General features: G+C 37.8%; 1 protein-coding gene across 3 annotated transcripts in view; it reads left to right on the forward strand.

Annotated features, from left to right (window-relative positions):
- The window catches only part of LOC131435271 (WD repeat-containing protein 19), a 56,183-nt gene extending 45,678 nt beyond the window's left edge, over window positions 1-10,505 (forward strand). For 2 of the 3 annotated variants that reach the window (XM_058602964.1, XM_058602963.1), the window contains 11 exons: window positions 3,722-4,348; window positions 4,424-4,581; window positions 4,650-5,372; window positions 5,425-5,905; window positions 5,957-6,091; window positions 6,151-6,724; window positions 6,780-7,062; window positions 7,203-8,443; window positions 8,505-8,791; window positions 8,916-8,992; window positions 10,277-10,505. In XM_058602964.1, the coding sequence (XP_058458947.1) occupies window positions 4,334-4,348; window positions 4,424-4,581; window positions 4,650-5,372; window positions 5,425-5,905; window positions 5,957-6,091; window positions 6,151-6,724; window positions 6,780-7,062; window positions 7,203-8,443; window positions 8,505-8,791; window positions 8,916-8,992; window positions 10,277-10,385 (4,083 nt within the window). In that variant the 5' untranslated portion in view covers window positions 3,722-4,333 and the 3' untranslated portion in view covers window positions 10,386-10,505. The remainder of the gene's footprint in view (window positions 1-3,721; window positions 4,349-4,423; window positions 4,582-4,649; window positions 5,373-5,424; window positions 5,906-5,956; window positions 6,092-6,150; window positions 6,725-6,779; window positions 7,063-7,202; window positions 8,444-8,504; window positions 8,792-8,915; window positions 8,993-10,276) is intronic. The other variant, XM_058602965.1, reaches the window with a different exon arrangement.
- The last annotated feature ends 2,046 nt before the right edge of the window (window positions 10,506-12,551 follow it).

The raw sequence follows: 12,551 nt of genomic DNA on the forward strand, positions 1-12,551 counted from the left end.
TTATTTATTTTGGATACTTTATTTGTTATTCCCAGGCATTTGAAAAATGCTATCATACCAAGTTTAATGCTCTATTATGAATAACCGGTAGATTTCGCACAATGAACTAAGATCAACATTACCACCTCAGAGTAAAAACTTTTTCTTCAACTTCTACTATGATTTTTCAAATGAATTTGGCAGTTTTCATAAGAAATCGTTGAAAAGGTGGAGTAATTAGAAATTTTCCTACCGATTTGACAGCTCTTGTTGAAAGTATCATCTTTAAACAAGCAGCGCCTCTACATTTCAGTTTTGCGACAATATGCCAATTGCAAAAGTAAATCCGAAAAAACTGCAGTCGACACGGTCAACACTAGAGTGCCAAACGATTCCAAACGAACAGCTGTCGCCACTCTGATTATAGTCACTCTAGTCAACACGAAATCTGCAGTTTTACAGACAAATCTGCAGATCTGGCATCTCTGATCAGACCATTGAGCAACGGTAGTAACATGTTATTAGGGCATATCGCACGATAGGCCCTTGCAAATGTTACAAAATATAATGCTCATTGTTCGGCTCTACAACCTTCATTTACACAATAATCGATATAATCTCGTAGATAGAAGCCCAATCTACGAAACTGTGCGCAATATGCTTCAATTCCATGTTTAAAGCTTGAGTAATGAGCATTATTTTTCGTAACTTTCAAAAGGGCATATCGCACGATATGCCCTAATCACATGTTAGTACCGAATTGAGCAATTTGACGTCTCTGTTACTCACACCGATGCAGAGTGCGCAGATCTATTCATATACGAAATTAGAATGTGTGCGAGCCGAAGTCAAAGTTTCCCACATTATCAGATCCGAATGGATTCCGAATCAATTCCGAATCGGCGAGAAATTTTCATTCGGAATTTCATGTGGAAATCATACCCACTTAGAAAAAAACGTTCAACGGTGGTCCTTCATTGGTCCAATACGTTGAATCATTGGTCCAATGAAAGTCCAATCAATCGTTCAACGGGAGGCCAACACGGGACCTTCGTTTGCCGATTTTGAAACAGACCGTTGAACCGAATGCCATTTTTTTCGTTCAACAAACCCGGCAGACAGAGGTCCATTGTTGAGCCATTTTAACATGAAGTTTTTTCCACTTATTTGTTTAAACTAACAATACATACCTGCACAATACTTCTACTTCACGTAGAATAACAACAAATTTTCTTTCTATGGAAAGCTAACACTTAATTTTCACGCTATTTTTGCAAGAGAAAAAACAACAACAAACCGTTCCAGCAAATTGAACGAATATTTCGTGCAATATATCGTTCAACAAGCGCTCAAAAATCAACAAAATTGAACGGCCTGCTGAGAGGGCGATCGAGCACTAAAAAATCATGCAGTCGAGTAAGAATTCATTGCTCATTCCCTCTCAGCAGGCCGTTCAATTTTGATGGTTTTTGAGCGCTTGTTGAACGATATATTGCACGAAATATTCGTTCAATTTGCTGGAACGGTTTGTTGTTGTTTTTTTTTCTTGCAAAAATAGTGTGAAAATTAAGTGTTACCTTTCCATAGAAAGAAAATTTCTTGTTATTCTACGTGAAGTAGAAGTATTGTGCAGGTATGTATTGTTAGTTTAAACAAATAAGTGGAAAAAACTCCAGAAATTCTGCAGTAAAACAAGTCCAACGGGGCTACAAATCCTCATGTTAAAAATGGCTCAACAATGGACCTCTGTCTGCCGGGTTTGTTGAACGAAAAATGTGGCATTCGGTTCAACGGTCTGTTTCAAAATCGGCAAACGAAGGTCCCGTGTTGGCCTCCCGTTGAACGATTGATTGGACTTTCATTGGACCAATGATCCAACGTATTGGACCAATGAAGGACCACCGTTGAACGTTTTTTTTAAGTGGGTTCCGTCATTTCGATAATGTGGGTTGTTGCGGGTTCAATTTTACACTGAGGTAAAACATTTTTGACTCATAATCATACACTGCGAAAAATGCATATAGCGACCCTTACACGAGACAATATTATTGTCAATACAAGAAGTATTGACAATACTTTTGATCGTGTAATGGAAACTTCATTGGATTGACGAAAATATTGTCAAAAAATCAAAACTGCCCATCAATCCGACAATACTTTCTCTCCAGAGAGAAACTGTTAAATATGTGCAATGGCCTCTTCTCTCAATATTTTAATATTCATTTGCAATATTTAAAGCACCAAACACTTGAATTTCTCGAAAAACTTGGACTCTAGTTATCAAACCAATTGGATTGATGGTATTGACAATACTTTGGATTGACAATAATATTGTTACGTGTAAGGGCAGCTTATAGAATTTCGTAAGCTATGAACTAATGAACCAAGTAGAAGACAGTTCCATTACGTGATATAGGGTTTATGAACGATTTTATGTCTTTCTCAACTGTTCTCTTGGCATTGCAGTGTTTTTTATTGCATATATGTATTCAATAATTGGCACGATGCGGCTCGACAAAATTCACTGGGTTATTTCGACATACTCACACTAGCATTAACCTTTCAACTGCTGAGAATAGTCACACCAACACATTCGCACGTGGATTGGACTAGAGTGACTATAATCAGAGTGGCGACAGCTGTTCGTTTGGAATGACAGCTACCAGTTCCAAACGAGCAAACGACCTGTTAATTCAATGTAAAGCTAATGGAATGTTTTGAATTGTTGCCAACATTACGGATGAGATGTCGTCACTCTGGTTATAGGCACTCTAGATTGGACTATTCCTCAATCTATCTAGCATCACTGCTGCTAGTGGTGGTAATCAGGGTTGCCACATATAAAGATTAATCTGCATTTTACAGATTTTTTCAGTTAAATTTGTGACCAAGATTCTGCATATGCAGATTACAGATTTTTCTGAAAAAAATACAGATTTGTAGCATGAATTAAAAAATTGAATAATGATCGAGTTAAAATCTATTAAATAATGATATTGATTGTTTTTTCTAAATGAAAATATTATCCTGATTGTGTGTTAATTCTAAAAAGAGGATAGAACTTATATAAAAGAGTATGTTAAGGACAGTAAGCACAGATGTTCTATCTGCTAATAAAGATTTGTTTATGCTTACTTTCATTTACAACTAGTGTAGCGAAATTGCTTATGCTTTCAAAAATTGCTTCTGATAAGGTGGAAAGATGATGGCCTCGGCCATAACGTAAGGTAGTAAAGAAGAAAGATTGCCAATTGCATTATACCTAATAAGTGAAAATAATCACATTAAGTTCTCACTTTCAGATTGGATTTTAAAAGTTTTTCGTCATCATTATTTCGAGAGGCTCAAACGCAAAAATAACTTCTAGCGTTTTTTCAACTACAACATCATAAAATTCAGACTAAGAAAAGTTTTGGTTTCTTCAAATTTGGATTCTAAAGACTTTTTCATTCCGTTGTGCTTCGATTTCTTATCACTTCTATATACAGATTTTCAATACAGGTTTTTGAGCTCCCGATACAGATTTACAGATATTTCTTCCGAAAAATGCAGATTTAAATGTGGCAACCCTGGTGGTAATATGATTTTACTTTCTTTTATTATGCTGTAACTGTTGATCAGAGTTGTTTGATGTCTTAACGATAGTTACTCAGCTTAGAATGAAGAGTCTTTTTAAGTGACAAACCATGCTCCAAACCTTACTGTAAAGACACAAATATTTATGTAAATTATGTTTTCAAAGGTCTTATGGAGAATTTCCCAGAGAAAATGTGATATACAAACAAGCAACTGAACGGAGAAGAAATAAGACTTCTAAATAGAGTTATGTTAGGACACGATTTCTCAAAATATTGGCTAGCTAAGTTACGAATCAATGAATCTGATGATTGTTACCTATGTGATGAGCCAGATACAACTGAGCATTCTCTTCTGTGGTGTATAAAATACACACATATATGAAACCATTTCGATTGGGAAACATACTGAAGTCTACAAGATGTAATAGAAAACTTTAAGGAAAACAATTTAACAAGCATACTGAAATTCATTAAAATGCAAAATTTAACACCATATTGAAGCTGCATACCGACAGCATGGGCGAAAATTACCAGAGGGAAGACAGTGGCGGATATGAGGCTACGATCCTCTAAGCAATGCAAGAAAATACAACAACAACAACAACAACAACAACAGTATCAAACGATTAAAACTTCGTTTCTATGGAAACGATGTTGTGTGTAAATCGGTAAACGAATCATTTTCACAATTCAGTAGAACAAATTTTTATCAAATTTTGTGAACAATGTTGGCCTTACAATAAATTACCAAATCCAAAATTACCGTTAATCGTGCGATGAGCAGTGAAAAGGTAACTGGATTTTCCGTTATTATGATAAACAAAAAGCATTAATGTGTAAATTTTGAAATGTTACGCAATTTCAAGGTTATTTATCGAAACGAAGATCCGCATGGACAGGGAGATGTATATTTCTTGTGGCAAACTGGTGGATCGGCTCAACTTATGGCCACTACCGGGAGCGATGGCACGGTAGCTATTTTCAACAGACGAGGTCAGCTGGTAGAGCGAATAGTACTGCAAGGGTAAATGATTGTTTAAAAACATGTTTGTGTTCCAAATGACGAATATATATTTTTTTGGTTATTTTTAGTTTATGTGCTGGTTTCGCATGGGACAAAGATGGAGATATACTGGGGATAGTCACGCAAAACTCTCAACAGCTGATCGTGTGGGACGCAAATTCGCGCAAGAAACAAAGTGTTGACATTGGCCTGCGAGATCCTCCAAGTTGTATCGTTTGGTCTAAACGAGCCAGTTTGTTAGCCGTGGCTACTTCTAGAGGAAATCTATCTATTTATAATCACCTAACAACAAAGCGAATTCCAATACTCGGCAAACATACGAAAAGAATAACGTGTGGAGCGTGGTCAACGGAGAACATTCTGGCACTGGGGAGCGAGGATAAGTTTCTGTCATTGAGTAATGAGGAGGGAGACACTTTGAGATCGGTTCAGCTTCGAGATATTCCAAGTGATATGCACTTTGCTGAAATGAAGACAGATGAACGGGTCCCGGGAGAGAATACAATAAGTATGATATTGGGTAAACGGACGCTTTTTCTGTACCACTTGCCCGAACCTGATTCACCGACAGAACTGGGCTTTCAGCAAAGATACGGATCACTAATTCAGCACAAATGGTTCGGTGATGGTTATGTGCTGCTTGGATTTAGTCAGGGCCATGTAGTATCCATTTCTACTCATCCGAAGGAAGTCGGCCAGGAATTGTGGCAAGTGAAAAATCATCGTGATTCACTTAATAGTATTGCAGTTTGTAAGGAACTGGAGCTAGTTGCGTCATGTGGCGATAATAAGTATGTAATGGCAGCAAGTAAAAGTATCTTATATTAATCTATCTATTTTTAGTATTAAAATTCATTCGATGGCTAATTTACAAGAAACTGTAAAAATCTTAACTCTTCACGATCAGGCGGCCATGAAAAACATCGAGTGGAGCCCTGACGGGCAACTTCTGGGTGTGTCTACTTCCCAGGGTGCCATTTGTGTATTTGTCACAAAACTCCACTCTTTATATGCGATTTCACCCCCGCGTATCGCACTTCTGTCTAGTTTGGCAGAAGTGACGATCCATTATTGCGCTCCGGAAAAGTTGAAGTCTGCTGCGATAACGATAGCATTGGAGATTGAGCCATCCTTTCTAGCGATTGGGCCGTATCACTTTGCCTGCGGGATGAATAATCATGTCTGGTTCTACGATTTAGGTCGATCATTAAATGACAGTCCACTGTTGCTCGGTGACCGTGAGTATATGTCGGAAATCAAAGAAGTTGTGCTTAGTTCGGAATATTGTGCGGTACTTTGTGGCGGCCAAATCATGTTGCATTTGGTAAACTGGTAAAGTGTGGGTTAGAATGAAAACAAAACTAAATATTTGTAGTTTCAGATTGAGTCTGCAAGTGAAACGGCAATGAATCGAGAACCAAAAGTATTTCCAGATGAGATTCGTGGTATGAGTGAATCGATCATTACATGCCTGATATTAACCAATGATTTTCTTTGTTTCGCAACTGATGTAAGTAATTATAAGTCATTGTTTTTCCTGTTTCCATTTTTTTTTCATGTTCCAAACAGCTTGGTGATATTGTCCATTTCTCACTGGAACGATGGTCTATAGTTATTCAATTTCGCCACCAAGTTGGAATCAAAGCGATATTTTCCGATCTGGATGGAACACGATTAGTGTTTCTAGACGATCACGGTCATGGTTATATTTATATTACCGCCATAAATGAGACTATCCGAATACCAGAAATGCCGAAGCACACAGTAGGTTTTATGTGGGACCACTCTTATTCGAATGCGTTCATTGCATTTGATCGGATCAGCTGTATTACATACGCTTTTGTACGAGCCTCGGTACAAGGGAGAAAAGTGGAAAAAGTTGGTGTAACCAATTTAATCAGTGAGCAGATTCCTCTCATGTTGTATGACGGAGATTTGTGTTTACACAGCAGTGGCAGGCTGACGACGATTGTGCTTGATACGCACGTGAACAAGCCTGGAAAAGATGCCAAAGAACAGCTGCAGGCGGTAATGACTATGCGAAAGTACAACGAAGCCTGGGAATTGTGCAATCTATTAAATGATACGGAAGAATGGATCCGATTGGGGCAGTCAGCATTGACGGACATGAATATATCTTTTGGTGCTACATCACTCAAGCTATGATCATTACGATTGATAACATTTCGATTTTACAGCTATCAAGGTGTATCGCAATATCGGAGACGTCGCTATGGTTCATGCACTAGAAGAATTAATACAAATAGAGGATCTCAACACGTTGGCTGGATTCTGTGCGTTATTACTGAACAAAATTGATGAGGCAAAAACGTTATTTGCGAAAAGTGGAAACCCTCTGGAAGCACTTGAATTGTGTCGTGATTTGTTACAGTGGGAACAAGCAATGGCGCTTGCAGAATCACTTGCTCCTGAGCAACTTCCATTTTTAGCACGAGAATATGCTCAACAGCTGGAATTTACGTAAGTTTGTTACTTGAGTGATCTATTTTGCAGAATAATTTATGTGGGACCTATAATTTGTTACATGACGCCTTTTGGAAATCGAACCGAGCTAGGTTGCGTGTACTTCTACAAGGCTGACAATTGTTTTGATTTTCTAGCGGCAACCAAACGGAAGCGTTAATGAACTACGAACGTGGCTTAAAAAATTACTTAGCCGATGGGTTAATAGCCCAGGAAGTATTCAAACAGCATATAAAACATTGCAAGTCAGGAATTTCTCGCACGAGCATAAAATGTGGTGATTACAGGCGCGGTGTTCAATTGGCTCTCGAGTTGGACGACAAGCAGTTGTTCAATGATTGTGGTAACGCGCTCATGGCTAGCGGCAATTTTAATGAAGCTGCTATATTACTTGAGCGAGGGGAAAGCTGGGACAAATGTTGTGAACTGTATATTCATCTTAAGTCATGGAAGAAGGTAGATAGTGTTTTACCTAACATTACGAGTCTTAAACTTCATGCGGCCTACGCCAAAGCAAAGGAAGCGGAAGGGCGTTATGCGGAAGCAATCAACAGTTATCAGGTGGCAGGTGACATGGATAGCGTGGTTAGGATTTATCTGGAATATCTCTCTGATCCACACAGTGCTTCTGAAATACTGATGGAAACGCGCTCGATAGACGGTTCCAAACTATTATCCAAATATTTCGAACGCCACGGAGATTTCGAATCGGCAATCCAATTTTTGGTACTTTGTGGTTCGATTGGCGACGCTTTCGCAATTGCTGAAAAACAAAACAAAATGCGACACTATGGTGAACAGTTGGAGCAAAGCTCTTGCGCTAAATCTTGTGATTTCCTAGTACTAGCTTCACATTTCGAAAACGAGAAATATACTCTTCTGGCGGGAAAGTACTATTTTCTCGGGAAAGAATACTACAAAGCTTTGAAGCATCTTCTTAAAGCAGCCTCATTTAGCAACGAGGAAGATATGGCTCTCTCATTAGCAATCGATTGTGTCGCTACAGCCAATGAGGAAAAATTATCCAATCAGCTAATTGAATACCTTCTCGGTGAAGTAGATGGAGTTCCGAAAGACCCCAAACTTTTGTTTCGATTATACATGGCTAAAATGCAGTTTAAAGAGGCAGCTAAGGCGGCTATGATTATAGCCAATCAAGAACAGATTGCTGGAAATTATCGCAGCGCTCATGATTTACTTTTGTCCATGTATCAAGAGCTCAACCGAAACAACCTTGTCATAGCATCCGATATGAAGTCATCTATCGTAGTGTTACATCGGTATACGTTAGTAAGGACACATGTAAAACGAGGGAATCATTTGTTGGCGGCTCGGCTGCTACTGGAAGTGGCGAAAAATATTTCCCAATTCCCAGCACGTAAAATATTTACTAACAGAAACTGGACCCTAAAATAAACAAATCTTGAACTATTTTGTAGATGTCGTGCCCATCCTAACGTCCACAGTAATTGAATGTCATCGAACTGGTTTGCGCAAGTCTGCCTTTGAGTATGCGGTGATGTTGATGCGATCAGAGTATCGTCATCAGATCGATGCGAAGTACGTCAAGAAGATTGAGTCGATTGTTCGCAAAGCACCCCGTGGTCAATTGGAGGATGCAGGAGGATATGATACAAGTCCCTGCCCGATATGCGATGCCTCCTTGCCCAGCATGGATTTTATTTGCGGTCAATGCAAGACAACGCTACCGTTCTGTATTGCTACGGTGAGTAAACATGAAGTTTAGTTATTAGTGCGTCAAAGGCTGTGGTTCGCTCCAATCGTTTCGAAAAAAAAAATGCGGAACAAATTTCCATAGACGACCTAATAAGTATACACACTTTTTATAGGGTCAACATATTGTGAAGGAAAACGTTGTGGCGTGTCCGGAATGTGATTTTCCAGCGATCAAGGAAGAATTGTTAAAGTAAGTAATATTTCAATGGGTTAAGAAATAAAATATTGTGTAACTGTATTCGAGGGTTGCTCGGAATGTTTTCAGTCTAAGCATAAATTATTTCTGTATATAAAATCTGGAATTTGTATCGGTTATTGCGTGATTTAAATGGTATACAAGCTCAGGACACTTTTTCATTCGGGTTTACTTATGCTATTTATAGTGAGTTGCGATATTCGGTTCGTCGGAAAATGAAATCTCGAGAAATGTTTAGTGCCATGATTTATTATGACTTCCATCGTGGTTCATCCTAACATCAGTGTTCCGATCCACTCAGACATTTGATGATGCACCATCGCGGGTTTCCAAATTCAATGGAGCTCGGTGAGTGCCCTATCACGAATATGTTGATGAACATCCAAAATCAGCTGTTGTACGTGACAATTTTGATGCTGTGCGTGACCCATGACTTACCGAGAGATTCGAGTATTCCTGGCTATTAAAACCTGACTAAAAGTAATTGGTATTGGACCCAAAAGCTTCAGCAGCGAAGCAAGATGTGAAAACTCAAACAGTACGTCAATCGATTTTAAGCAGCTTCCCGGTTGTGGTATCATGAGTTATGTGATAGTTAAGGTGTTTGATGAAGCGATAAGCGTGTAGGTTGTGTGGACACGTGATGAACAAAAGTGTAGTGAATGAGGGCCGCATACGGGTGTTTAGTTGGTAGAGGATATTTTCAAGTAGAATATCACCGTTGAAAAGCTTTACGTCGCGAGTGGACATTTCCGCCAGGAAGATCGACAAGTTCGAGAAGAAGGTCATGATTTTACAAGCGATTTTCTGTTATGGCTCGATAATGGAACTATTTGTCACATCCTCGACGATGACATCCCAAGTTTACATTGAAGAATGCATGAAAACCCGCAAGCATAGGAGCAAAGCAAATTTTTGGCCTGAAACTGCAAGTTTCTACTAACCCAAGGCGGTTCTGGAGTGGTATACTGCCAACAAGATTCGCTGATTTCGTGTTCATGGAGTATACTTTGAAAAACGAAAAAAACATTAATGTTATTAGTTGTTTATCTCAAAACTTCTCAAGCAGCCCTCGTAAAAATGTGTTCTATTTCGTCTTGATTTGTCTTAATTTCTTCAAAACAAATTTATTTTATTGTGTCGATTGGTAGTTTTTGTATGTTTGATTTATTTATTTTTTCGAATTGTTGTTTTTCGAGTAAAAATTTTGCTCATATATACAAGCAACATACGCAAACTTGTGTGTTTAGATCCTTTAGCTAACATTGTTCTTTAAAGAATTTTAGATTCAACCGAAAATAAATGCCCGATGTGTGGGGAGGAAATCGATACTTTGCGACTTGTTGATGTAACTGACATTCAACCGTATATCATTGCGGGAACGTGATCTCATGAATCTTCTGAACTTCAACGCAGTGATATTGGTAGCATTTCCTAAAAGTAATTCGATTTACTTTGATGTGAGTATCTCAGTTTTTCTACATATTATATATGTGCTCGAAATGAAGATTTTTTTACACTCGAAATATATCACAGTCATTGATTTCCCTGCTCTTTTGCTCAGAAAGTTGAAATGGGTGTGCTGTATCAATTTGGTCGGTATACAATTCGATTAGGAGTAATTGCGTAGTATAATATCACTAGACGCTATTGTCATGTTCACAATTTTTATCCGTTGAACCATTCTGAGTCGCAAGCTTCGCATGATTAGAAATTTGGTTCACTAATTCTTGACTATCATAACGCTTATTTTCGTAACACAACAATAATAATAGAAACAATTTACAACAAAGCAGAACCACGTTAGAGATCAAGAATAAAAGAAAGATAAATGTGAGAATCATTATTTGGAACAAAGTAGATGTAGCTTTATAAATCAAAAAAGAAAATCTTATTATCTTTATGATAACAGTGTGGGTAAGTTATACCTGAAATCAAGAAAAAGCTACAGAAGCCATCAGCCATATTTTGTAAGTATAAGTTATAATTAATATTTTCTTTAAAAATTTCAGCAACTCATTTGCACATAGTGAAAGTACAATATACAATTCTTGGTCAATGCCAGTGTTAGACTCGTTCGTCTGGTGAGGAAATTACAGTGTGAATTTCGGATTCAAATATCAGCCTGGCATAAAATTTGCGCTATTTAGCTGCCCGACCGGTAAACCCAGAACAAAAATATGGAACAGTTATTGATTTATACAGCTTTTTATGTAAAATCAAGATAAGATTAGGTGGAAGGGTATAGCGTGATGGGTAAATCGATGTCCTTCGCACATTTTTTGACATAAAGGTTCAATCTATAATAGAAACAAAAAAGATAATCTCGCTTACGTGTTGTGCAGAATCGTGCTTTAGTTTGTTTAATCTGCGGAAACAGACTACTATCTGTTGTTTTGTCTATTGTACTTGTAATTTAGAAGGGATATCGGATTTGCTGCAAAAACCAACTTTTAATCGTAATCCTTTCCATTCGACTCAGTTTTTACGATATTGAATATTTCTGTGTGTGTATGTGTATGCGCCATTCAACAACAATTTCAACAGTATGAAAGCAACTATTAGATCATTAATTAGGTTCGTAAGACAAATGACGAACATTCTCTGCTCCGAAGAAATAATCGTATAATCGTGTATCAAAATTTATTTCCATCCCCTCAATTTTCTCGGAGAACACTGAACCGATTTCGGAAATCTTAAACTCGTTTGAATTCTACTATTGGATCATTGATCAAGTTCGAATGATGAATGGTGGACATTTCCGATTTTAGAAACATGATAGCTTTAATAGTCTTTATGCGAAACGCAGTAGAAAGATGCTGCCGAAAGCGCGAGCTAGTTTTAAGCATTACAACAGCTGGCTAAATCTGGCTAGTGTAACGATTGAATTAGATGTTTCTTTCTGAAAAACAAAAAATAACTTTTTGATTCAATTTTGCCGATAAATATCATAAATATTGGTGGTACAAGCTTTAGCGAAAATCAGAGATTTCAACCTTAGTAAAACTTAGTTGCTCTGGTCAGATTAAGCAAGCTGACATGCAAAAATACGACTGCGTGGTATGAAATGACCTATATTGATTATGAACGCCCCCGAGAATTGCATTCCACCAAATTATTCATAAATCTGTTCACTTGAAATGGAGAAGTGTTAACGATTCAAGAGTTTTCCCTGTGGGTTATTACCATCAGTAGAGATGGTCGGGTGAGCAATTTCTTGAACCCGAACCCGATCGGAAATGTAAAAAAAATACCTGTACCCGACCCAAATCCGAGAAAAACATTTCTAACAAAACCGAACCCGACCCGTATCCGCTAACAAATAATAATCTTCACCCGCACTCGACCCGAACCCGTGAAAATATTCAAATACACTGAAGTCTTTTTTTTATGCGATTTACGTACCGCATAAAAAACCGGACAACTTTGAAAATTCGCATAAAAAAACCGCATAACTCTGAAAATTCGCATAAAAAACCGCATAACTCTGAAACTTCGCAAAAAAAACGCATAGAAAAAAAAACGCATAACTCTGAAAATTCACATTAAAAAA

Source organism: Malaya genurostris, chromosome 3 (assembly GCF_030247185.1).
Source record: "Malaya genurostris strain Urasoe2022 chromosome 3, Malgen_1.1, whole genome shotgun sequence".
NCBI classification, from domain to species: domain Eukaryota; kingdom Metazoa; phylum Arthropoda; class Insecta; order Diptera; family Culicidae; genus Malaya; species Malaya genurostris.